Source organism: Crinia signifera, chromosome 19 (assembly GCF_055691185.1).
Source record: "Crinia signifera chromosome 19, ASM5569118v1, whole genome shotgun sequence".
In the NCBI taxonomy this organism is placed as follows: Eukaryota; Metazoa; Chordata; class Amphibia; order Anura; family Myobatrachidae; genus Crinia; species Crinia signifera.
This window is the reverse complement of record NC_139226.1, coordinates 83,695,555-83,723,216: the sequence shown is the minus strand read 5'-3', so window position 1 is coordinate 83,723,216 and position 27,662 is coordinate 83,695,555. Positions and strand designations below refer to the sequence as shown.

General features: G+C 44.7%; 1 protein-coding gene across 3 annotated transcripts in view; it reads right to left on the bottom strand.

Annotated features, from left to right (window-relative positions):
- Positions 1 to 1,396: 1,396 nt before the first annotated feature.
- The window catches only part of LOC146042688 (CMP-N-acetylneuraminate-beta-galactosamide-alpha-2,3-sialyltransferase 4-like), a 47,351-nt gene continuing 21,085 nt past the window's right edge, over positions 1,397 to 27,662 (bottom strand). For 2 of the 3 annotated variants that reach the window (XM_083162827.1, XM_083162828.1), the window contains exons 3-12: positions 26,380 to 26,470; positions 22,972 to 23,025; positions 22,216 to 22,287; positions 12,267 to 12,355; positions 11,807 to 11,870; positions 11,272 to 11,367; positions 9,931 to 10,120; positions 5,477 to 5,617; positions 3,705 to 3,848; positions 1,397 to 1,881 (exon numbers count right to left, since the gene is read on the bottom strand). In XM_083162827.1, the coding sequence (XP_083018953.1) occupies positions 1,792 to 1,881; positions 3,705 to 3,848; positions 5,477 to 5,617; positions 9,931 to 10,120; positions 11,272 to 11,367; positions 11,807 to 11,870; positions 12,267 to 12,355; positions 22,216 to 22,287; positions 22,972 to 23,025; positions 26,380 to 26,470 (1,031 nt within the window). In that variant the 3' untranslated portion in view covers positions 1,397 to 1,791. The remainder of the gene's footprint in view (positions 1,882 to 3,704; positions 3,849 to 5,476; positions 5,618 to 9,930; positions 10,121 to 11,271; positions 11,368 to 11,806; positions 11,871 to 12,266; positions 12,356 to 22,215; positions 22,288 to 22,971; positions 23,026 to 26,379; positions 26,471 to 27,662) is intronic. The other variant, XM_083162829.1, reaches the window with a different exon arrangement.

Below are 27,662 nucleotides of genomic sequence, written 5' to 3'. Positions count from 1 at the left end.
GACTTGATTTTGCATGTTAGGACAGATTTGCATAAGATTTGTGCATGTTGGCTTGAGGTTTGTTTGGTTTGGTCGGATAATGGCCCTTATTCTGATCGGTGCGGATATATCCGCGTGCGTTCGGCCCGCCGATGTTTTGTGTCTGCGCATGTGCAGAGGCGTCTCTGCGCATGTGCGAGCGGGGCGTACGGCCAAATCCCGAATGAAATGTGAACACTCCGAACAGGGGGTGGAGAAGGGAGTGAAGGGCTATTTGGGCTCATTACCATATGTATACGCCCCGCTTTTCATGGGAGTTCCCATGAAAACGCTGGGCGTACGTATGGTAATGCGGCCGTGACGCACGTGTAGGGGGCGGACATATGACATCGCCGGATGTCAGCTGCCCGCCCAGATCCCTGCTTTTGCACGGAAAAATGTCCGTGTGGTCTGAGGTTGCGGGAGCTGGTGGACCACTCGGTCCTGCATTCGATGGTCTGCGACCATCGAATGATGGGGGAGGTTCCCTTAGATGGAGGAGGCGTATTCCGTGAAAAATACACGTGCGGTCCGTTCGGACAGCTTCTTACCGCATACGGACGGAGTTGGCGATCCGTATGGAAGGCGGGGTTTCGCACGCACGGTCCTGGCCGCATAATCGGCTCCGGCCGCACCGATCAGAATAAGGGCCATTGTGACTAGATTGGTTTGGCAGGGTCGTAAGAAAGTTGATTTTGCAGTGTCGAAATTTGTCCTTGCCAATGCAGGCTTTGCTGTATGGCACCCTTTGCTAGTTGCTGAGAGCCCTTGTTATTTTAGACAAGATGGTGTTCATCTATCAGAGTCTGGTTTGGAAGTTTTTCTTAAGTCCCTTTTTTCTAGCTTGTGATGAGTTAGGTCAGTCCGATTAGTTCAGGTTGGCAGGCTGCGGTCCTTTAGAATCTAAATTTCTTAGAGTCTGGCAGTGATGGGAAGGCACTGTTAAATAAGACCACCTTGGGTATAAGTGATCGTTGAGAGGCACCTGCCCTTTCTAAGGATGGCTGGAGAGTTTTGACCTTGAGGAGGGACAATGCCCACACTATACCAGAGTAAAGGGTGGGAGGCGGCCTTCTCAATGCCTGCCGCCAGATGGGGCATTTAAGTCACCACCATTTTACATCAGTTGGGGTATTTTAGTTGCCGTCACTTTAAGTCGTGGTGTTTAAGTCTCCGCCATTTTATTACCTTTGTTATTAAACAGGTCTTACAGCGCCTTCCATGCCAACAGGGTCATTCCATTTAAATAAATATCAATATTTTAAACTTATGCAGTAGCTGTCCGTGTCATTATTTTAGTTGATAAGCTAGCTTAAATTGGTGTGAGGTTACCTGCCCCCTCCTATGTTATTTAAACATCACTTTACACAAACCGTACTGAAAATACATAAATATACTTTTATTTATACAGTTGTTGCATTCGGTGTCTATTTAGCGGTCAGAAAATGAAAACAATATTTAATTACATAATTAGAAAGTCCCTTTATCCTGCACAGCTACAGTTTATCTGATGATGCATATGTTGGTCTGTCTCTGGGATAGCTTTCACTCCCACTGTACAGTCTTTCCAAGCAATGCACTCAGGAACCGGGGGAAATGATCCGGCGCAATGCACTACAAGTGCGCAGTGACTTGCCCTCCAGTATGGAACCCTCAGAAGCCAGCAATTATTTGAGGAAAAAATCAAAATCCTTGTGCTGAGTTTGATTAACAAAGTTTGCTGGTGTCAGAAGTGGGATTCAGTGCTCAGACAGCAATATCTCCTTATCATTCTCACATGGCGGTGAGGCTTTGGATGACTCTGTTTTGGATGAGCATTGTTAGCACTCGGCGTTCCTGAGGAATGTTATGTTGGGAAGCAGCCTGGGAAAGAGGGATAAAAAGCAGAAGTTATACAGTATAGAGACTGCTTAGATGAACGCAAGTTGTAACCCAGAATCCTTCGTACTTTAATGGAGCCCCATATGTGTTCAGGGACATCTTAATGTATGGGCTCACTGGGCAACTGCTCAAGGCCCCAACAATTCTAGAGGCCTTCAAGCAGGAGTAAGCTTGGCCGAGAGGCATCTTCCACCTGATTTTGCCTTTGGCACTTCTGCGTTTGCAAAGAGGAACAAAATACTGTAATTACTGCAGTCAATTCTCAAATAAGATTAAAAAAAACTAAGTTTTTTAACAAGAGTCTAACCAGCATTTAAAGCAAAGAATAAATTAGCCATTCTTAACACCCTAAAATTAACAGGGGTATGTGCTTCCCTTATGTAGCAAACTGTGGGGTGATCCAGAAAGAAGAAGACCCTGACAAATGAAATTACATGGTCTTTGCCAAAACTGAGGGCTTCCATCTGTTTTAGGAAAATGCTGTAGATGCAGCAGGTATTAGCTAGATTTTCAAATGAGGGACCTACACATTGGAGCAGGGGATGCGGTGACTGCGTCTGAGTCGGTGGGCAGCCTGCATCAGGAAAATATAGATCTAAACATGGTCTATCACCTGTGGGCCTATTTTCAAGTAGGGCCTGGAGCTGCAGCTCCACCCACCCATTGTTAGTCTGGTCCTGTGTTCGGGCCTACAAATATAATCTTACCCCCACCATAGTGCAGAGAGGACCTGACAATGTTAGCGGTGAATTCTTAAGTCTTGGTATAAAATAGTTGCACTGGTAATGAATTAATAACTCCAATAGGAAGTCGGCATACAGACAATCACAAGCAGTGCTGGCCCCGGAAAACTGGCTGCAGCCCAGTTCAAAATTCAAATAGGGGAGCCACACCCACTGCTACCAACTGCCATTCCAAACTGACTCGCTGGCAATTGAGATTTCCTCCCTATTTGAATTTTTCATTATGCTGCAGCCCCACCACTGGAGCCACCATTGCTCCTGAGGGCTATGGATTAAACGAGCGACAGACAATAGAAACTAAAAAGGACGAAGTTCAAAGTCAACCTTGGCAAAAGGTTGATGTGGAAGGTCGACACATAAAAAGGGAGACACACGTTTTGATGTTTTTTTTAGTTGTCAATGTCAACTCCTGAGCACATGAAACCCTAATTAGTGTACAGCTTTGCTCATGAGGCTTTGTTCGGAGCACACGTTTATAGTAAAGTATTAGAAAGTCAAAGAAATTTTAAAAAGTTGTTGTTAAAAACTCATGTTAACCGTTTCATGCGGCGACTATGGTCATGTTGACCTTGTATGTGTCAGCTTTGAGTATGCTGACCTAGTGACTGATGACCTGACATTGTCAACCTATCATCCGGATACCATTCCTAAGAGCGGTGTCTGAATGTGTCCACATGTAATTACCATGGTCTTAAATGAGCACACGCCTGGCGTTTTCTCCAGCCACATGCACAGTCCTCCCCACCCCTTGTACTGCCCTCCGGGTATACAGGGAAGCAAGGTCAAGTCTTAAATAAAAAAAACTCTATTACACTGAGGACTCCCATTTAACCTGCCACGTGTGACAGTGGCCACATGGGCATCTGACAAAGGCAGTAGTGGGGTCCGTGTATTTACCTACTGAATCAGCCTATCCCCATTGTGCCGAGAGATCAGTCCCTGCTCTATTCGGAAAGCCCCTTCCTCTATCTGTGGTTATTAACCAGAGGTGACTGAGAGGATGGTGGACACACTTATATAAATAACAGATAAGCACAGAGTGCGGACTAGATCTGGACTTACAAACATGTTCCTCATGGTCTCATTGTTGTAGTAGTGGATCTGCTGTTTCCTCCAGTTCCACGTTGGGTATCCAAACCCTGCTATGCTAATCTGGTCACAGAAGTGAAGAGCAAAGGTGATGGCGATCAATCCAGTGGTGGGCACCTGCAATCAGAATGACGGGCACGTCAGCAGGCATTAGCCAATAGGTTGTGTTACATGCAGTGGTGGTTGCAGTGGAGGGGTTGCAGCACAGTTCAAAATTCAAACACGGGAGCCACACCCACTGCCACCAACTGCGATTCCAAACTGACTCACTGGCAGTGGGTGTGGCTATACTATTTGAATTTTGAACTGTGCTGCAGCCCCTCTTCAGGAGCTGCCACTGATTACATGATAACCTTTTCTAGAGCTGAAGAAGCCAAGGATGCTCCCATGGCTGAGACAGCCCAGGTTCCAGCTTTATGCATACAACGATCTGCCATGCTCTGTGATATTGGGCCAATTGGGGACCTTTTCCTTTGTGCGCTGAAGGAGAATGCATTCTGCAGAAAACAGGCTGGGGGCCATTTGAGATGAGATGTAGAGTAGCTCAATTTAATCCCCTACTAAGGCCAAAGCCAGCCCAAGGATGGTCAGTGCATGGCTGGTGACTCTCTGACAAATAAAGTATCATTCCTCACTCCACCCCCAGACTACTAGTCCTGCACTAATTGGATCTGTGCAGCCCATAGAGGATCAGTACCCCCGATGCAGTAACGTTCATCAGACCCTGCAAGAGATCAGCTGGGCCCCAATCCCCAGACAGGCGTGGAAAGTGGGAGTGACTTTATTCAGCACCAAACATGCCACTGTATGGAGCACTGCGTTTCTCAGTGTTGTAATTTACAACAAACACGTTTTGACTTACCAAGCTCTTTATAAAGTCCATCTAAAAACGAACAATGCAGAAACATGCAAAATATCAGAGTGCCGTGATCTGCCTAAGCCTAATATATTTGTATAGTTTTAGAGGCGGATGTGGACATTTTGCTGCGACCCTTCCAAATGCATTTAAGAGAGTTGGGGGCCCATGTGCAGGCATGGATTGGCAGCCTCCTCCTCAGCGGCATTGTATCTAACTTCACTACGCATGCATAGGTCTTCAGGAACATGGCACCCTATGCTGGGATTATCTGTGAGAGCGCCACAGCACCAATTGATTTTTTCCAACTGTGCAGCAAATATGGAGAGGTGATTTACATGGGTGCAGGGTGTGCTGTGTGTGCTGTATGCGGGAGTCTGGTATCTGGGGCCCCATTATAGATACAACAGTGGACCCATAGGTGCCGATTTATGTTTTTGCTGGTGGGTGCTCCAGCCAAAAATGTAGAGGAGTAGCTTCATGGGAAAGGGGCATGGCCACAAAATAATACGGATTTATATTATGCAGCACAGTTGTCTCCAATATTCAAATTATGGCAACAGTGCCAAATACATAAATGTCCACAGTGTGCTGGTACAAAAATCCCCCCCCCCCCCCACAGTGCCAAATACATAAATGCCCACACAGTACCTTTGCCAGTGACGAGGAAGGGGGAGTGTAGTGGGACACGGGCAACTGGGCCACTGCTGAGCGGGTGGGTGCTCATCAATTTCCGTGGGTGCTCGGGCCCTCAAGCACCCACAGAATCGGCACCTATGAGTGGACCGTTCTGTATTGCTGCCATAGGACAGCCCCTAGTATGTATGTTGGCCTCTCAGAGGTACAGACTGCACAAACACTAATCGCTGGGACCTCATTACACACTTACCACATTAATTCTTATGTTTCTACGCTTATAACCCAAAATATCTCTTGCAGCCACTTCCACAAAGTAAGGGTTGAAGATGCGGATGTTTTTAGGCTCTATGTCCCACTTTAAAGGGGGCCGTTTCCAGAAATGGTCTCCAATCTGCAAAATAATGAAACCATCTAAAATACTGTAGATGAAGGTCTCTCATCCAAGACATGTACTTATAGCGTTATACCGCCACCAGGGGGGTCTGCCAGGATGCTAGTCCTGAGCCCAGGTATACGGTTGATAGGTTGACAGTTAATAGGTTGACCACTATTGGTCGACAGGCCTAAGTTCCACACAGGTTCAAAAGGTTGACAACCCAAAAGGTGGACATGAGAAGAGGTGGACATGGGACTCCTTATTTTGCAAATTGACCATAGCTTGTCCACAGTAACCATTGTCTCCCTTGTAGCAATGGGCACCTGCGCATGTGCGGTCAGCAGACTGGGCATGCGCAATGCTGGTCTACATCGCATTGTCTATAATCACATTGTAGGACGACCTCCTTTTGGGGCCCCTGGCCTTGAATGTGTTTCTTCATATATTCGTACAAATAATTCATTATTGCTTCAACTAGCGCCAATATGGAATGATAAATAATGGATATAGAACTCAATTAATAAATATGCCCTTTAGGATTCATTATCTTGTTCTTATTCAGTGTGATTGCACATGCCGAAGCCGGACCCCACCTGGTCCCATCATCTAGTGTAGGGGTGGCCAAAGTGGTCCTTGAGATCTACCAACGGTCCACGTTTCCCAGACCACCTAGCTGGTGCACAGGTGCAGGCATTACTGTCACTTTCACAGACCACCTAGCCAGAGCATAGGTGTAGTCATTACTAACTGCCACATTTCCCAGACAACCTAGCTGCTGCACAGCTGTAGTCACTACTAACTGTTACAACATTACTAACTGTTACACCAACTTCTATTGCAGGTTTGAAAAAATAGTCCGATGTGAACCAAACCATACCCTCTGTGCTGCCCCAAATGTCAACAGCCAACTCCAGGTCACCCAAGTAGAGGTGGAGAAGATGTTCAAGAGGGCCAAACCAAGGAAAGCACCAGGTCTTGACGGGGTGTCACCATCTGCCCTGAGAGTATGCGCGGGTCAACTTGCCCCGATATTCACCAGGATCTTCAACAAATCACTGGAGCTACGCAAGGTTCCCTCCTGCCGCAAAAGCTCCACTATTGTTCCGGTCCCCAAGAAATCCACTATTACAAATCTGAACGACTACCGGCCAATAGCTCTGACGTCTGCGATCATGAAAACATTTGAGCGCCTGGTACTGAACCACCTGAAAGCTGTGGCTGCCCACCAGCTAGACCCCTTCCAGTTCCCCTAATGATCTAATCGATACATTGAGGACGCAGTTAACATGGGCCTGCACTACATTCTGCAGCACCTGGATATGCCTGGTACCTATGCAAGGGTCCTGTTTGTCAACTTTAGCTCAGCTTTCAATACAATTATCCCCAAAATCCTCCACCCCAAACTACTCTGCCTAAGAGTCCCTAAAGCTACGTGTTCTTGGATTTTCTGAATGATAGAAAACAAGTTGTGAAAGTGGGGAAATTCAACTCCCAAGTGCCATCCATCAGCACAGGAACCCCCCAGGGCTGTGTACTCTCACCCTGATCTTCTTCCTGTACACCAACGACTGCACTTCAGAGGCGCAATCAGTAAAGATAATCAAATTTGCGGATGACACTACCGTCATTGGCCTTATCAAGGACAGGGATGAATTGGCCTACAGACAAGAAGTGGACCAATTGGCCCAGTGGTGCAGCAGCAACCACCTAGAGCTCAACCCACTCAAAACCGTTGAGATGGTAGTGGACTTTAGGAAGAAGGCTGTTGGAGTTCCTCCACTAACTATTGCTGACAATGTGGTGTCGCTAGTGGACTCCATCAAGTTCCTAGGAACCACAATCTCCCGGGACCTTAAATGGGGGCCCAACACTGATACTATTGTTGGAAAAGCGCAGCAGAGACTATTCTTCCTTAGGCAACTTAGGAAGTTCAACATCCCACAGAAGCTTCTACTCCGCAACTGTGGAGTCTGTACTGTGCTCTTCAATACTGTTCTGGTATAGCTCTGCCAGCTAGAGAGACAAATGCAGACTCCAAAAGGTAGTCAGAACTGCTGAGAAGATAATCGGGATGGACCTTCCCTTTGTCCAGGACCTGTACCTGTCCAGAGCAAAAAAGCGGGCAACAAAGATAGTCGAGGACCAACTACATCCTGGCCATTGCTTGTTTAACTGCTGCCATCAGGCAGACGCTACAGGGCTATTCCCACTAGGTTCACCAGAAGCCTAAAAAGTTTCTTCCCTCAAGTGGTTCACCTGTTGAAACGTGAACTCATGAACACCTCACTGTCTAGCTGCGCCATAACCCTTTGCACAGTGTCCCCTCAAAATAACTTTCTGTATGACTGTACATGTTCCCCCACCTGTTTATATTGTTTATGCTGTATGCTTGTTGCCCACCTGCCTGCTGAACAGCAAACCGAAAACAAATTCCTAGTATACGCAAGTATACCTGGCCAATAAAGCGGATTCTGATTCTGTTACATTTCGCAGACCACCTAGCTGGTGCACAGGTGCAGTCATTATTGTCAAGTTTCCCAGACCACCCAGCTGGAGCAGAGGTGTAGTCATTACTGCCACATTTCCAAGACCACCTAGCTGGTGCACAGCTGTAGTCATTACTAACTGTCACATTTCAAACCTGCTGCATTCATTCATAATATAGATCCACAGGTTTCCTGATATACATGAACTGTTGGTAGATCTTGAGGACATGTTTGTCCAACCCTGGTCTAATGTGTACCCAGCATTAGACTTGGAGTTAGATAAAGTAACAGACAATCAGCTTCTAACTGCCATGGTTTTCATTGAAAATGGCAGTTATGAGCTGATTGGTTGGACTGTTACCTCCTCCAAAGGCCTAGTACATAGACCCATTAATTACATAGCTATTATACCGAGAGATTGCAGGGCTGCCCCACACCAACTATAATCAACACCATCACTGAGCCAACCGGAGTCCGTACACGGACTTTACTGCCACCTGCATCCTGTTGGAAGTGCTGCCTGCATAACACACGCAAGATTTGCAGTCCCCAGGGAGGGGGGGGGTGGTTTCCAATAGGAAGCCACTCCACTACCTTCCGACAGCTCTGTACAGCTTCAATGGACTGCAGCCGACACTGGGGTAGCTCGGTGAAGTGATAAAGGGCCCCATTTATCATTGATCGTATTTACAATGCGATCTGGGCGGAATATTACCGCCCAGGATCGCATTGTAAAATGTGATCATTTCGGCAGAATGTATTACCTGCTGTGCGCAGGGACAGGGCTCCGAAAGGAGCCTGTCCCTGCGATGCCTGTAGCCAGAAGCCGGGGGGGTCTGCGCATGCGCGGTTATGCGCTGACCCCCCCCCCCCCGTGACCCTGCTGACCGCTGACTGGCTACAATGTGCTATCGCCATATCAGAATGGCGAGAGCCAGGCGTGCGATGCCGGGCTGCCCGATGTTAATACATCGGGCAGCTTCGCATCCCCCATAGAAACCTATGGGAGATGCGGCCGGCGGCGCTGCAGGGGGGGATCGCAGCATGGATCGGAGATTCCTGCTGCAGTCCCCATTAATACATCTCAGTGCTACTTAATATTTGCGGTTAACCCCTTTCGGGGATTTAACCGCAAACATTACTTGATAAATGGGCCCCAAAGTGTCTGTTTTTTTATCCCCGGCCAATACCTGTCATTTTTCAAACCAAGCCTGTAACTTCACAGTTGGGAGATGATTGGCCGTGATAAAAAAACGACATTTTATCACTTCAACCAGCTTAACAAATCTGCCCCACAGTCCCTCAAAACTGGTGCATGCACAGAGAACCTGGCAGTTGTGGACTCTGGCAGTTCGCTTGCAGCACAGACAGCCCCCTCCTTCCAGGATAGTGGAAGCTGCCACTTCTTGCTGCTAACTTTACAAAGTCTTATGTAGCTTTTGCTGCAGCTGGGGTTCACAGACCTAGCACAGGTGGATCAGAGGGTGGAGGGGTTAATGGCAAGATCTCCTCCAACCCCCATAAAGAAGACTTCCCACCTGACCACTACCACTGGATGCTGTATAGGATAGCACATGATGCAGGGAGAGTGGATGCTGCAGCTTGTACTTTCCCAGGGTGCTGCGGTTTATGACATACTACTGTAGGTTCTATTTTGTCAGCAACAAGCTAAACTACTTTTACATCCATCCAGCATTTAAAATCATTGCTCAGCGCAGTATTCAGTTCCCAATGGACAACACACCATGGTGGGCTTTGTGGCCACCTGTGTGCTGCGGTCTTCGAGCCCAGACAATATAAATGATTGTATGTTGGGGGAATATAACATGGAATGTAACACACCAGCGTCTCGTTCTTCACAACTTTTTGTATCCACAGGATGTCCGCAGGCTTGAACGGCACCAAAGCACTCAGCGTGTCTTTATTGTTATCCAACATTTGGTCAAAATGTGCCGATTCTGGGTAAAACAAGCGAAGCGTTGTCTTACTCCCTACGTCTTTCTGGTATTGGTGGACTGGAGCATTGTTCAACCTGTGGAGACAAACATCAGCATCCAAAACACAAATACACTTCACTTTGGTGGTGAGTCTGGCCAATAGAGATGGACCACGTACGGAACCTCAAACACTCTAAACAGCCAATTCTCCAGGTTCCTCATATGAACTTGGTGTAGGTTGTCGTATTCTTTTACAGACTTAGCATAGGTTGTTATCAACAATAATTTCACTTGGCTGACATCCAGCTGCTATAAATGAATAGGAGGGCATATCTCACGCTTGCGAACATGAATGTGAAAAGTTGTGAAGAGCTGCCATTTCACCAAGTCCGGAAAGAAGAATGTGCCTGGATTGATTCTACCCATCTTGCTGTTCATTACTTTGCAAATTTGTATAACTGAATGAAGAAAAGCATGTCTTGTACTCATCCAGTACTACCCCATTGTGCACCCAAATAAATAATTTGGTTTGCCATCAGCATAGAGAGCCTTGACATATTTGATCAAATATTACATTGTTATTCTCACAGAAAATCAATCAGTGTGATGACCAACTTTAATATTTACTCACTCCCTCCCATCCTCTTCGCTCCGCCGCCGCCGACTGACCTCTCACCTAATCACCTCCTCCCACTCCCGTGTCCAAGACTTCTCTTGCGCTGCCCCCCTGCACTGGAACAACCTCCCGCCACCCATCAGGCTTTCTGATTCCCTTACCTCCTTCAAGCGCTCCCTCAAAACCCACTTCTTCCGACTAGCCTATCCCTCCTCCTCCTAACCTCTTTTGCTCCTCCTATCCTGCCTACCCTACCCCTCCGTCTGTTCCTACTTATCCTATTGTTTTTCGTTCGTCCACCCACCTCCTTTTAGTCTGTTAACTCTTATGAGTAGGGTCCTCCTTCCTCACGTACTCACCCTACCTCTTTACCTCACCAGCGCTCCTGCCCTGTTCTTCTCTTCCTCTACTTCATCTTCAGTTTCCTCGACAATTTCGACACCTACTTCAGAACTGATGCTGATTTTAGTTCTACCAGCTATACCCCTATTTATGCTGTATTTTATCATCACACCCTGCACGTTATCTTGTAATTTGTTTTTTTGTTTGCTATGTACGGCGCTGCGGACACTTTGTGGGGCCTTATAAATAAACGTACTACTACTACTACTACTACTAATATTTACTCACCTGATCACCACATCATGATCATCGATTTTCTCACCCAGGCCACTGTTTGCCATTTGGAATCCATTCCCAACCACCACACACCGTCTACACGGCAGCCTGAATGGCAAATGGGGGTAGAAAAATTGATGAGTTCTAGTAATTTTCATAGTACGTAAAATCAGGATCATCAACATGCTGTAGACCCACTGCACAAAAGTGGAAGTAAGGAAGAGGCAAGCATCTACCTACTAGAGAAGCTGATGGAAACACTCTGAAAAGAAAGCTATGTAATATACACAGTAGAGCCTGGCACAAAGTCACCCCAGTCTAACACAGTTCCTACCAGTGATGGCTCCAGATAAGGGGCTGCAGCACAGTTAAAAATTCAAATAAAGGAACCGCACCAACTGCTGGAGTGGCTCCCCTAATTGAATTTCCTGCATGAAGGTCCCGCTTCACCCAGTCATGCATTTACCGTTTGCGAGCCGAGGCCCTTGCTATTAATCCGTAACTATGACATATACTTGGCTATGGAAGTAATGTGTACAGTATTTACCTCTGAATCTCCTCTGGCATATGATACTGATTTAGAACAGTCAATGCTCTCTTAACTAGATTCTCTAGAACAGAGAAAAACAAAAGAAAAAATCAGTATAAACACCAAATGTATAACATTATGAGAAGGCTACAAGTTGTTTTTAAACCCCAAGAGATTTGCAAACTTTCTGCAAGTTGGCCATGCAGAAAGTCAATGGTGTTTTGAGAAGTAAAGGGTAGGAAGTCAGGACTTCAGACACTAGGCATACATAATAATATCACACAGCAATGATTGAGGAAATGTAATATTGGTTGATGAAAATATTGAGTATTTTCTTACACAAGAGCATCCAGAAGGTCTCCTATGTTAAAACCAGGCTAATAAGGCATCATCAGAACAGAAGTCTATAGTGTACAAGATCTTCACATGTATCATAGTACAAGTGCTGGCATTCAGCTAGAGACGCTCTACATCTTACCGCTGCCATGTGTGCCATACGGCAGTGGATAAAAAGAATGGTGCAGATTATCCCCTGGCTGCAGGAAAGCTGGATGGTTCCTGGAATATCTGAAATAGAAAAAAAATGAAGAAGTGATAAAGCACAGGCTAGAAAAAGAAACACGTTTTGTATCATTTAGAAAATGTTGGGTTTATTGTGTACCGAGTGAAAATGGAAAGCCCTGTGCTCATGGCCTGGCTATTAGGCATGGCCATCCATCATCGATAGATGCAAAAAGTTGATGGTTTCAACAGGTGATGGCACTGGATGGATAGAAGTTCAGCTGCATCAGCTGTCTACACATGTGCTACACCAATCACTGATGGCAAGACCAACCATCGATGGCTATTGGCTTAAAGTTTGAAACCACAGACCAGTAATTCCCAAATTCTTTAATCAAGGACACCCCAAAAGTGCATGTTGTGCAGGTCTTCTCACAAAATTGCAAGTTAATTAATTAGCTCCACCCGTGGATATTTTGAAATGTGTCAGTGAGTAATGACTACACCTGTGCTCCTACCAGGTGACCTGGAAACCGTGAACTGTTAGGGGTTTATTTATTTACAGTTTCTTATATAGAGCAGCAGATTCCGTTGCGCTTTACAATAGTAGACAGTGAAAAAACAAACTTGGTAACAACAGGCAGACTTGGAGGTAGGAGGGCCCTGCTGCTTACAATCTATAGGGACATAGTAGGGAAACACAAGGACAGGCATCAGTAATAGCATAGCAGTTCCACCAAGTTGCAAGTCCAGAAGAAAAGCTATATAATACATAAGTGCCTCAGAGGGTTATGCATATGGAACTTAAATATGACAGGCTTGCCTGAAGAGGTGTGTTTTCAGGGAACACTTGAAAGTTTGGAGGCTAGTGGATAGTCTTATTGTGGGTGGAAGGGCATTCCATAGGATGGGAGCAGCCCGATGAAAGTCCTCTAATAGTGAATGGGAGCTAGTGATCCATGCAGAAGAGAGAGACTCAGATCTTGTGCAGAGCGGAGTGGCTGAGATGAGAGATATTTTGTCATAAGTAAAGCGATATATGCTGGTGCAGTATGGTTAATAGCTTTATATGCGAGTAGAAGTGTTTAATATTGAATACGGTAAGATACAGGCAACCAATGGAGGGACTGGCAGAGCGGATCAGCAGATGATGAACGTCTAGCCAGGAAGATCAGCCTCGCAGCTGCATTCAAAATGGATTGTAGTGGTGAGAGTCTTTTCTTAGGAAGACCGGTAAGGAGGCCATTGCAATAATCAATGCGGGATATAATGAGTGCATGGATTAGCGTTTTTGCAGTGTATTTTGGATGTGTTTCTTAGATGCATGTAACACGATTTAGAGACAAATTGAATGTGAGTAACGAAGGACAGTTCAGAGTCGAGTCTAGGCAGCGAGCTTGTGGAGTAGGATTGATTGTTGTGGTAACAGACAGACTTGGAGGTAAGAGGGCCCTGTTGCTTACAATCTATAGGGACATAGGAGGAAAACACAAGGACAGGCACTAGTAATAGCATAGCAGGATTGCACTATTGCAGCATAGCACTGTTGAGAACAACAGTGATGGAGATATCAGGTTGGTAACTACTCTTGGCTGGTGGGAATATAATTAATTCTGTTTCGGAAATGTTGAGTTTGTGGTGGCGAGATGATATCCAAGATGAAATGGCAGAAAGACATTCAGAGACACGGAGCAATACTGATGGTGACAATTCCGGGGAAGATAGATACATTTGAGTATCATCAGCGTACAGGTGAAACTGAAATCCAAAAGACTTGTTTAGTTTCCCAAGTGAGGAGGTATAGATTGAGAAAAGCAGAGGACCTAAGACTGAACCTTGTGGTACTCCAACAGACAGAGGTAGTGAGGAGGAGGTAGAATCAGAGAAGCGAACACTGAAAGAGCGATTAGATAGGTAGGAAGGGAACCAAGAAAGGGCTGTGTTCTGAAGAAGTAGTAATTGTAGTGTTTGTATGAGAAGAGAGTGGTCGACAGTGTCAAAGGCAGCTGAAAGATCTAGAACAATAAGAAGTGAGAAATGGCCTTTAGATGTAGCAGTGGCCAGATCATTGACCACTTTAGTCAGTGCTGTCACAGTGGAGTGTTGAGAGTGAAAGCCTGACTGAAGTGGGTCCAATAGGTTGTAGGAGTTAAGATAGTGTGTGAGGCGAGTGTAGGCAAGTCTCTCAAGTAGCTTAGAGAGGCATGGGAGCGGAGAGATAGGATGGTAGTTAGTGAGACAGTTTCGATCAGAATTGTGTTTTGGGTAAAGAAGTGATTTAAATGTATTAAAAAGTCAATTGGGTTTAGTGGCATGAGAAGAGATGAGAGATTGAAAATACGTTTGTTTAGCAGTGTCCAGAGCACTACAATAGGAGTGGTAGGTAGTCTTAAATGTGACAAAGTCACTTGGATTTTGAGATTTACGCTGACGTTCAAATCTACATGATCGTTTTTTGCAGGTGTCTTTTTAATTTAAAGTGCCACCGTTGGTATTTAAGCCTACGTGGATTTTGAGGAGTAGCTGGAGCAGCTTCATCAAGGGCAGTTTGTAGAGTCTGGTTCAGGTGAGTTACAGCTGTCCCTCCTTGTGAGTAGAGGAGTCAGACCATTGGGAGAGGCATTGAGAGGAGATTAGAGGCATGAGCAGAAAGTGGGCTGTCAATAGCGATATTGAAATCACCCATGATGATGGTGGAGATGTCAGAAGATAAGAAGTGTGGGAGCCAGGCAGAGAAATCTTCCAGAAATTGAGGTTTGGGAAGACACGCAGAGAGAAAGGGGTGAAAACTCTGATAGAGTGAACTTCAAATGATGTGAATGTGAGTGAAGGAACCTGTGGTAGGAGTAGGGCTGTGTATGTGCACAGCTGGAACAGTAATATACCTACCCCACCTCCTTTAATGTTACCAGGCCTGGAGGTGTGTGTGAAGTGGAAACCACCATGTGACAGTGCTGCAGGGAAAGCCATGTCTGATTGCGTGAGCCAGTGTTCTGTAATGGCCATACGAAGAACAGAAAAAGAAAAGGATTGTCTTTGTTGCTGGCGCACTGAAGAGGAAAAGTTATTTGTGTTAAAATTTAACTTTTAATAATGTCAATAAAAGAAAGCCATTAAAGGTGAAATAAAGATTGCATACATGACTGACAAAAACATGAGATAGATTAAGCACCGGATAGGAGAGACTGTATATTAATCCAGTGACTGATCTTCAAACATACGTAGTAACCCCGCTCTCCGTATACTCTTAGTCTGAAACCCAGCAGACTGATGCCCCTTTCCCACTGCAGCCTTAAAACGGTATTTTGCCGATTTTTGAGGGCAAAATACCGTTTAAGGCTGCAGTGGGAAAGCGCCAGAGTTGAAATACCGTTTAAAGTTAAACGGTATTTCAACCCGTTTTCAGAGCAGGGTTTTGCACGGTAATCTACCGTTTAAGATGCAATGGGAATGCATCTTTAAACGGTAGAGATGATTGCTGATTTTTTTCAGCAATCATCTCCGTGTGTGTACGCTGCCGGGCTGAAAGATTAACCACTTTCAGCCCGGCGGTACGCCCCGCTGCCCCCCGCCCCCCCCTCCCCCTCGCCCCCGTCCTGTTATACCCCTTTTACACCTTTTACATGGGTCCCGTGTAAATGGCGGTGTACATGGTCCCGCTGCGGGTGCAGGCACCCGCAGCGGGTCCACAGCGTGCAGCGCTGGGCAAGATGTGCCCAGGTGCTGCGGGAGGAGGGGGGTCCCTGCTGCTGCTGAGGGGAGAGGGGGTACCTGTCAGCCTGACACGGCGCTGCCGCTGCTGTATCTCCCCCCCCGGCGGCCGCTGCCGCTGCTGTATCTCCCCCCCGGCGGCCGGTTCTTGCGGCGGATGTACAGTCAGTGTCGGCGGTCCCTCTGGCGCAGGGGAAATAGTACTTATTTCCCCTGCGCCAGAGGGACCACCGACACTGACTGTACATACGCCGCAAGGACCGGCCGCCGGGGGGGAGATACAGCAGCGGCAGCGCCGTGTCAGGCTGACAGGTACCCCCTCTCCCCTCAGCAGCAGCAGGGACCCCCCTCCTCCCGCAGCACATGGGGACAGCTCCCCCCCTCTACCCCCACAGCACCCGGGGACAGCTTCCCCCCTCTACCCCCTCCAAGCTGCCTGTCTATCCTTGTTGATAGATATATATATATATATATATAGATCTATATAGATATATATATATATATATATATATTCATGCATTAGGAAGCCAGCAACATCTTAGTGGAAAAATATCAAAAAGATTTTATTTATATAGAAAAAAGGCATAAGTGCAATCAAACAAATATTAAAAACATGAAGGGGCATATACTTAGCATGTCGATATCAATAACAGGCAGCATAGTGCAAGTACAGCCAGTACCCCTCCGGGCAAACATTCATGGCGCCGACATGATTTTGGGACCTCTTGTAACAAAAGAGTGGCATCTGTTGACAAAATTGCCCTATAGTTGTGTCTGATTGCACTATATGCCAATGTCGCAAAAACATTTTGCGTATGTGTGAAGACGCAATAGAATACGTCGAAGAAAAAATCAGTCTCTTGTCGTCCAATATCTTATCCTTTTTCAAAAAGGTTTGTTCTCTGGAAATTTGTAAACAGTTAGAGACAGCTTCCTCTATTTCCTTGACATCATACCCTCTTTGTGCAAAACGTGACCCCATTTCCTCCAAGGCTTGAGGCAAAGTGTCCACATCAGATGTAATTCTGTCTCTATACTGACGTGATATCCGGCCACAAGGCTGGTTGTCAAGACAATGAGGTACACTTCCTGACTGACGGAGCTGCGTGCGCCCGGGAGTCTGCAGCGAGGCAGGTGAGTAGCATTCCATTAATTAAATCCTGAACCCTATTTAAGATCTGGGAGGTTGGTTAACATTTGCCCATGACGAAGGTGCGGGACACGCACCGAAACAGCTGTCGGCGCCATGAATGTTTGCCCGGAGGGGTACTGGCTGTACTTGCACTATGCTGCCTGTTATTGATATCGACATGCTAAGTATATGCCCCTTCATGTTTTTAATATTTGTTTGATTGCACTTATGCCTTTTTTCTATATAAATAAAATCTTTTTGATATTTTTCCACTAAGATGTTGCTGGCTTCCTAATGCATGAATGCATTATAACATATATGAGCCTTGGCACTCTGAACTTATTTTAGTTAGTGTGTGCAGTTTTGGCCTCATGGTGTGAGTATATATATATATATATATATATAGACATAGATCTATAGATATATATATATATATATATATATAGATATATATATATAGATATATATCTATATATATAGATATATATATATATATATATATATATAGATATATATATATATATATATAGATATATATATATATATATATATATATATCTCTATCTATCAACAAGGAAAGACAGGCCTGACCCATTGTCACAGGCACTAAACGTTTTGAAGAGCTAAAACGTTTTACCTGCAATGGGAATGGTACTTAAATGGCATTTGAAACTGTAATCTGCTGCAGTGGGAATGCTAAATACCATTTAAGATTACCTGTAAACTAAAACGGGTCTGCAGTGGGAAAGCAGCATCATTATCACGGTAGAAACCCAAACACATTAATCCTGTTGGTGATCTCCTATTGGTACATTTTATTTATAAGTGGGTCTAAGAAATATAACGCTGAACGATATTAAATGCTGTATGCCCACAAATTATTTGTGTGAAAAATTGCTACCGAAATAGAGGAATCTGTCTAACCACACACACTAGCAGATTACCCAAGCAATCTCACACAGGATACCACTATCCCTTTAGGAATGCACAAACAGCCACATTGTAATGTAATGAATACTACCATTTAATATCAAACTGTATCCTCTGCTATATTAGTAGAGAAACCCAATTGGTCACCAAACTAGATACCTGCCAGATTGGAAGGCAATTAAATATACCAGCGGACAAGTCTGATAAACCAGAGTGATCAGACAGCATACATACTGTCAGACCACCCATACAATCATATAAGACAGCAAAGCCAGTTTGCAGCACAGGATTAATTTAAATCCTTACCAATTACGTGTTTATTATACTTGCACGACTAATATGGTGCAGGATACGGCATTCTTACTTATGTATAATATATAACGCTGTCTTTCTGCCATACCGGCTGGCCTTGTGTGGACAATCGACATAATCTGGTAGAGGTGTACCTAATACTATACACGCATTAATATTGTCCTGATATATACTACCATCGGGATCCCAACAGCTATTATGCCTTTTCCATTATGTTTCAATGAATGCTTATTATGCATATTCACCCTGTCGGTTTGTGAAGGTTTAATTGCAATACTATAGAGGGACCTGACAGCATACACACTGTCAGATCGCCCATGCAATCTTTTCCTAATCCATCCCTACAAACAACAATTGTGTACAATACGCTAATTACTACCCGTGCAGGACACAGAATTTTATCTGTCTGTTGCACCTACTGACACTACGGGGGAAATTTACTAATATGAAAAACCTAGTTTTTCGTATAAGTATTTTCCCTACGACTGCATACGACTGTTTCAGTCGTATGCAAAGTCGTGTTCCGGAGGGGGATTTACAAAGCAGTCATATACGACTGCTTTGTAACCCTCCGATGTCGTAGGAATTCGTATTAGCAGCCGTATATACGGCTGCTTATACGAATTATTTGTAGGCAGTCTGCACGGATCAGTCAGATCCGTGCAGGCTGCAAGGTGTAAAAAAAAAAAAAAAACGGCGTGGGGTCCCCCCCACAGCCGAAACCAGCACCAGGCTGACAGAGCCTGGAGCCGGTAATTAAAAATCAGGGAACCCGACAAATAGGGGTTCCCTGATTTTTAACAACCAGCCCCAGGCTCCTGCTCTGGGGCTGGTTCCCAAAATACGGGGGACAAAATGACTAGGGGTCCCCCGTATTTTAAGAACCAGCCCCAGGCAAAACCAGCCAGCAGGGTAATGCCACAGCCGGGGGGAGACTTTTTATGCAAGTCCCCCCGGCCAAAGCATTAACCCTACCGACCAGTCAGCCTGGCCAGGGGCCCTGGGGGAGTGGGGACCCCCCCAATAAAGGGGTCCCCCGCTCCAGGACTTACCTGACCAGGCTGAAGCCTGGTGCTGTCCTCGATGCCCCTGGGTGGTGGGCATCGAGCTGATAGCGGTGTAAAAAATAGAACAAACGATTGTTTTTTACTGTGGCACTACAAGTGCCAGCAAGCTGGGACTTGGAGAACCACAAGTCCCAGCCTGCTGGGCATTAAAGGGCCCGCTGGGTCTTGTAGTGCCACAGTAAAAAACAATCGTTTGTTCTATTTTTTACACCGATATCAGCTCGATGCCCACCGCCCAGGGGCATCGAGGACAGCACCAGGCTTCAGCCTGGTCAGGTAAGTCCTGGAGGGGGGGGACCCCTTTATTGGGGGGGTCCCCACTCCCCCAGGGCCCCTGGCCAGGCTGACTGGTCAGTAGGGTTAATGCTTTGGCCGGGGGGACTTGCATAAAAAGTCTCCCCCCGGCTGTGGCATTACCCTGCTGGCTGGTTTTGCCTGGGGCTGGTTCTTAAAATACGGGGGACCCCTAGTCATTTTGTCCCCCGTATTTTGTGCTGGTTTCGGCTGTGGGGGGGACCCCACGCCGGTTTTTTTTTTATTTATTTAATTTTTCTATTTTTTTACACTGAAGCCTTCACAGATCTGACTGATCCGTGCAGGCTAAAACGCAAATAGAACAGGAAAATGGTGTTCTATTTTCCTATCGTATTTGCGTGGGTGTTTTACACCACTAAGCAGCCGTATTATCAGTACGGCTGCTTAGTAAATCAGAAACCACCATTCTTTTGAATGGTGATTTCTGTCGTATCCTATCGATGGTGTAGACATTCGTATTTGTAAATACAAATACGAATGTTCCATCTTTAGGACTACGAATTGTTGTATTTTTGGGATTGTAAATCCCGAAAATACAAATTCGTAAAAAAAAAAAGGTGTATTTCTCCCTACGAATACACCTTTTTTCTACGAATCCATTTTGGTAAATGTCCCCCTACATGTCTTATGCAAAAAGCCTGATTTATGTGTATAGAATATAACATACACAATCGGGCTCACACTTGAATAGAGGGATCCATCAGTATATACACTGCTGGATCGCCCACGCAACTCTTATAAACCCCAGTCAGTTTGGTGCGCAGACAAAGCCTGCCAAACACCATGTGCTTATATATATGCACGATTTGTACTGTACTTAACACGCAAAACCTCTATTCATGCAGGATACAGAATTTCATCTGTCTGCTGAATGGACTTAGCTCCACTTATGTGCCAATAATAAGACACACACTACAAACCAATTTAAATCCTTATTGTACACTCCAATGTGAGGTACAGTTGATATCAAACTCTTTATTGTATCAGTTTTTGTGAGGTATATTTGATATTACCATCCATGGGATAAACGGAGTGAAGCGTGTCATACTCATAGATTGGATACACACCAACCAATCTAACCAATAGACACCCAATCTAGTCGTAAAATAATAGAGGAACCAGACACGACTCAACGTCTGGTCACCCATACGACTCTCTTCACTCACGTGATCCAGTTGACTGCTCCCACCATTTACCTACATTGTGGGCTTTATTACATCACGTACCATAGTGTACCATTCCGCAGGAACATTCATACCAATAGGAGTAACCCCACGTTATAATCTACCAATGAATTGACACACACACAGCACGTGCATCTTTTTAATCATTGTTCAATGTTTTTGTCAGTCATGTATGCAATCTTTATTTCACCTTTAATGGCTTTCTTTTATTGACATTATTAAAAGTTAAATTTTAACACAAATAACTTTTCCTCTTCAGTGCGCCAGCAACAAAGACAATCCTTTTCTTTTTCTGTTCTTCGTATGACCATTATTGTCTTTGGCAGCACCCCCATCCATGTATTAATTGCAATTGTAACACGGCAACTAAATATTGGGGACATACCACCAATAATTATAAATATTCTTGTGCAGAACTATATCCCCAATCCCCCTCCCCTTACTTATGTTCTGTAATGGCCAGCAGGTTAAAGTTGCCAGGGATGAAGAGGTCATGGAAAGATGTTAGTTTATTGCAAATAGATTGTGCATTTAGTAAGGCACATTTTAGTGCCTTGGAGGGTGAAGGGATACATGCGACATTTATGAGGTTGGCTAACTTTCTATATTGTTTTGACTCAGCTAATTGTGAGTGTGGCGAGTGATTAGGGCCTGGATTTGTGGATATATCACCAGCTAATAAAAGCAGCAGAGCTAAATAAATGTTAGTGGAGGTTTGTGAATATTTGGTGTAGTGGAAAGTTTTGGATGATAAAGTGCATGTAGAAAAATAAGTAAAAACTCATGAGTGTTCAAAGGGGAGCGAATAATGGAAGAAGAAATGTGCACAGAGGGGATAGTTGTAGCGGTAGTATAGAATGAGTAGCGGGTATTATGTGCAATGAAAGGTTTGTACAGAATAAATACCAACAATTGCAGGACACTTGGAAAGTTACTGATGGATCAGATCTAGTGCTGAGGATCCAGGTTACACAGTCAGGAGATGCATGTTGAGAGGGGAAGGCAAATTGTCCTTTTTTGCGTAAAATGCCTTCAGTGATCCGTTGTATGGATCGATTGTTTGCCATCGGTTTAACATCGTTATTATAACCTCCAAGTTCTTATTTAAATTAATGCTATCCTTGAGAATAACTGCCATAGACCATTGACGGTTTCATGAACAATGTCCTTCCCTAGCTATTATAACCTCCTATAATAAGGATAAGCAGAATACAGTTACAGCAAACAACATGGATGACTGCCTGGTGTGTATGTGATCTGTCTTCTTCTACTTACTTGTTTATCAATCCAGCTGCTCTGGACGGTACGTCTCCTGAAATGCAGTTCAGTCCGATCCTTTTGGTTATCCTGCAAGGGGGATGATGAGCAGATAAGAGAAACAAACTAATGCTGGGTACATACCAGAACGATTTGGGCTCAATTCCCCCAACTTTAACATGTCTAATGACTGCTTGTATGTAAAAAGAGCAGAATTGGGCATGTTTTCAATGATATTCCGATCCGATGCACATCCCTTGCCTTGGAGGTTTTACCTGCTGCAGTAAAGATTCTTCATCTACACTGGATTGGGTGCCAATCAAGTGCAGATAGTCTACTCCAATCCAATTGTGCAACCATTATAAATGAATACAGCTCAATCATTTTTACCAGCTTTGAACGATGGTTTTAAAACAGCAACAGTAATAAATGCTTAAATAGGCTGGTTCTGCATTTATTACTGCTGCCATTTAGAGGCTGGACACTTATATGAGGGAGTGAGGCTTGCCTTTAAGCAAAATTAATAAAAAATAAATAAAATGATGATTTCAGTAAAATGTATTAAAGAAAAAAAGAAATTGTGAAAAATAAAAATTAAGGAATAATAAAAAAAAATCATCATCACATAGTTGACTAGACTATTTAATTGAATAACACATTTTCGCTACTGGTAAAACCTGCTCACAACACAATTGTATTCATATTACTGTACTTTCTGCTTCAGGAGAATACTATTAACTCTGCAAAAGTGGTACAATAAAAATACATAATTACCTTTTAATTATATTCATTTTAGTCGTCATCTTCTTACTGACATCAAATTTGTTCCTAAAAAGGAAATGTGTTATTGCAACCAAATCTACACATTACAAATACAATTGTGATACCTGTGATACATATTGTATCACAACATTTTCACAGTCAGCATATTGGGTAGTCTAACCTCACACCCATAACCAGGACCAGCATGCAATAAGGAGCGCCCCCCTGGTTTGAAAGAAGTTCAAGAGATTTGCTTTTTGACCCATAACCTGGGTTAAGTTATAGTTTCCCTTTGTAAGGTTGGCGACATAGAATCTGAATGGTTGCTATGGGCAACATCCCACCTTTAATAGAACTCCCATCATTTTACCCCTATGAAGGGTATTCAATTTGATCCTAATTTTTTTTTTTTCCAATTGGGCTATCCAGTTGTTCAAAAATGTTTACAACATTTATTATAAAACACATCAAACCTGTGAGAAGTCACATACATACAGTACACTGGGACCATAGATGCACTTTCCTGATACCGCCCACTTCCCGAGAGAGAAAACAAATTGCTAGTTCTACTAGTTCTAGGCGCAACCTTCTTAATGCCAGTTAATTTGATCCTAAAAAGACATCTGTGGGTACTTGTTTCCTAGCACGGCCACAATCTTGTGGATCGTGTACCTTTAAGTTAAGGTACACGATCCACACGATGGACCCGATTTCCTTTGAAATCAGGTCCATTTTGCCGGCAAAGGTACAAAATCGGGGGCATCGCGTCGGTCGGGACCATTAACATTGGTCCCGACGCGACCGACGCGATGCCCCCGATTTCCCCATAGGCTTCAATGTTAAAATATTTTTTAACATTGAAATCGTGAGGATCGCGTCGGTCTTGTGCCATTATAATGGCACAAGATGAGATGGACTTGATTAACATTTATTATAAAACACATCAAACCTGTGAGAAGTCACATACATACAGTACACTGGGACCATAGATGCACTTTCCTGATCCCGCCCACTTCCCGAGAGAGAAAACAAATTGCTAGTTCTACTAGTTCTAGGCGCAACCTTCTTAATGCCAGTTAATTTGATCCTAAAAAGACATCTGTGGGTACTTGTTTCCTAGCACGGCCACAATCTTGTGGATCGTGTACCTTTAAGTTAAGGTACACGATCCACACGATGGACCCGATTTCCTTTGAAATCAGGTCCATTTTGCCGGCAAAGGTACAAAATCGGGGGCATCGCGTCGGTCGGGACCATTAACATTGGTCCCGACGCGACCGACGCGATGCCCCCGATTTCCCCATAGGCTTCAATGTTAAAATATTTTTTAACATTGAAATCGTGAGGATCGCGTCGGTCTTGTGCCATTATAATGGCACAAGATGAGATGGACTTGATTAAGTCCATCTCACCTTTAAAAAAATGTGAAAAATGTGAAATGGGCCAATATGACCCATTTCACATTATAGATGTCCCCGTCGTCACCCCACGATAGACGCCAACCCGAAGCGTGGCATTCCCCTACTATCCACGTCGGCGTGGAGTTGAGAATAGAATAGTGTGGCGAGCGCAGCGAGCCACCGTGCCCGAAGCGTGGCGAGCGCAGCGAGCCCCGCGAGGGGACGCGTATAACTTCACAGGTATACGCGTCGCCTCGCTGCGCTCGCCACACTATTCTATTCTCAACTCCACGCCGACGTGGATAGTAGGGGAATGAAAAGGTCAGAGGACGCGCACCGCCGCCCCTCGCGGACTCGCTGCGCTCGCCACGCTTCGGGTTGCCGTCTATCGTGGGGTGGGGTTTACGTCGTTAAATTTGGGGGTCTAGGGAATATTTTACATTGAATCCAATGTAAAATCGGGTCCCAGGGACCCGATTTACATTTCATTCAATCAAAAAATCAGGTCGAAAATCGGGTCGGTCGCATCGCATGCGACCAAATCGCATGCGATGTGATCGACCCGATTTTTCCGACACGACCACCCCGATGTAAATCGGGGTGGCCGTGCTAGGAAACAAGTACCCATCTGTGTTATTACACCCATATCTATAGATTGTAAATAAACCGGTGATACCCGTGCAAAAGATAAAAAATAAACACTACGTTTCCACAGCAGACCAAATTATCACATTTTTAATAATCTTCCAACCTCACACCTTTAATTTTAAACAGATATAACCAAGACCAGCAGGCAATAAGGTCACACTGGTGTGAAAGAGGTCAAAGACTTTTTCTTTTTGACCTGTAATGTGAGTTAAGTGGGAGCTTCACTTTGCAATTTTGGTGGTCTGACGACGCAGAGTCCCCAGTACCTTAACAGTACAGTGGATTTACATATTACATGTTTTTTAGCAATGATACGCAAAAATGATTCGATAAAAATGTAATTGATAGAAAGAAACGTCCCTGACATCTAATTGAATAGACTCCTTTAATATAGGAAGTTGGGGAACACTGGGAGAATAGAGGAGCCTTCAAGATCCCAACTACTTCCTCAGGGAAGGTGAGCAATCCTGGGACCGGATGACATGGTTTGTTTTCCTGCCTGCCTGTTACACAATGATATGAATTGCAGCATATCCAAGGCCAGGCCTGAGGTATAAAGCTTCTTGGCACCCCAGGTAAAACTTCAACTGCTCCCAACACCCACATACCAGCCCCTCACGTGAAAATGTGGAGTTGGCATTTAGAAGTTCCACAGCCACCACTTAAGTACAACAAGAATGTCTTCCTCATAAACCTTAATTTTGTGATAGATAGCTTCAATGTCCCCCATGTCTATGTCCTTGGGATATTTTACTTGAACCCTCCCACTGGGAGCAGAAGCATGCTTTAATAATAATGCTATAAAGTATGACTGGGATGCGGTCATTTTGTCTACAGCATGATGGTCAACAGTCATTAGGTTGACATGGGAAAATGTTGACATGGTTTTAGGTCAAAAGGTCATTAGTTCGACAGGTCGTTAGTTCGAGAGTGAAAAGGTTGACATGGGGTTTTTCACTGTTTTTTGAGCCAACGTGTGCTGACAGGCAGTATTTCATGCCCTACAATCCACTAGGGCGTGGTGGGAGAATAAAATAGTGTGCTGAGCGTAGCGAGGCACCATGCCTAAAGCATTGCGAGCGATGCAGTGCTTTTTAAACTGTGTCCATGTCGACTGTTCACATTCAAGCCAAAAAACAGTGAAAAACCCCATGTAGACCTTTTGACTGTCGACCTAGTCCTTTTGACTGTCAAACTAACGACATTTCGACCTAGAACCATGTCGACTTTTTCCCATGTCGACCTAATGATATCGACCTAATGACTGCCGACCATCATGCTGTAGACCAAATGATTCCAACCCATATGACTGGGGCCTTAAAAATAGTTAATATTTAGAAATAAAGAGACAATGATCAAATTTACGTCTTACCTTGGCATGTAATTATTTTCACTTATATATAGCAGATAGATACTTCCAAAACATAGAATAGCAGTGATTACTATGGACAGGACCTTCCATTCTGTAATCAGAAATACATCCATTATATTTAAAATAATACACAAGCCAATCATTTGCATACCATTGGTAAGCCACCCTTCTCATTCCCTCTACAGAAATATACTGTGGACAGGGGAAAATGGTGGCAATTCTAGTGGGCTGTTAGAATAAAAGCATAATGTGCTCCACTAATAGAAATTAAATAGGAAAGCTTGCTGGGTTGGAATCAGTCCTCACTGAAGGGGTTCTGGGAAAGGAACATACATGCCCACACAATAGTTCATCCTGGTTAAGTGAAAGAGGTATTCTATTGGTGTGGTCTGCATGCAGTTGGACACATTTTGTTCTGAGGGGCAGATGTATTAAGCCTGGAGAAGTGATAAAGTAGAAGGTGATAACGAATCAGCCAATCAGCTCCTAACTCTCCCTATGACATCAGGGAGAGGAGCAATAATGGGAAAACCAGATGCTCGACATGCATTGTGCCTCTATTGAAAAATTACATCTGTATCATAAAATAATATACATCAACAAAGCACAAATATTAAGACTATATTTTACTAAATGCTGAATCTCTCTGCGCCCAATCAGAGTCTAGTTGGATGGTAAAATATGAAAGCTCAAAAATGGAAAAAAAAAATCCCCAAAACTCATGTCACCCAGTTACATGTGTCGACCATATTCAATATTCCGACACTGGCATCCCGACTGCCCTTTGAATACTGACCTGCTCGGTAGGTATGCGTGCTGGCCAGCATGCAGCCAGGAAAAGGTGGGTTAGGCACTAGTGGGGCGGGGGGGGGGGGGTGTAGGCTGCAGGGAGGGGAAGGTTAGGGTTATGCTGAAAGGGGGAGGGTTGGGTTAGGCACCAAGAAGGGGTGTTAGGGGTAGGCTGTGGGGTGGAAGGCTATGGACAATTCAGGGTGCATGCAACTGCCCAACAGTCGCTTCATTTTCAGACACCCTGCAAAACTTGTCAGACACCACCTATAACCTACAAGCCGGCAGTTCTCCTGACCCATCATTACTCCTATACAACTGTCGGTACTTGTTTCCTAGCACGGCCACAACGATCATAATCGCGGTCATCGGGGGTAAAATCGGGGCCATCGCATGCGCAAAAAAATCGGGTGCGATGGGCCAGACGCGATGCCCGCGATTTCCCCATAGAGAACAATGTTAAATGCCTCAATTTACCCGCGATGACCACGATT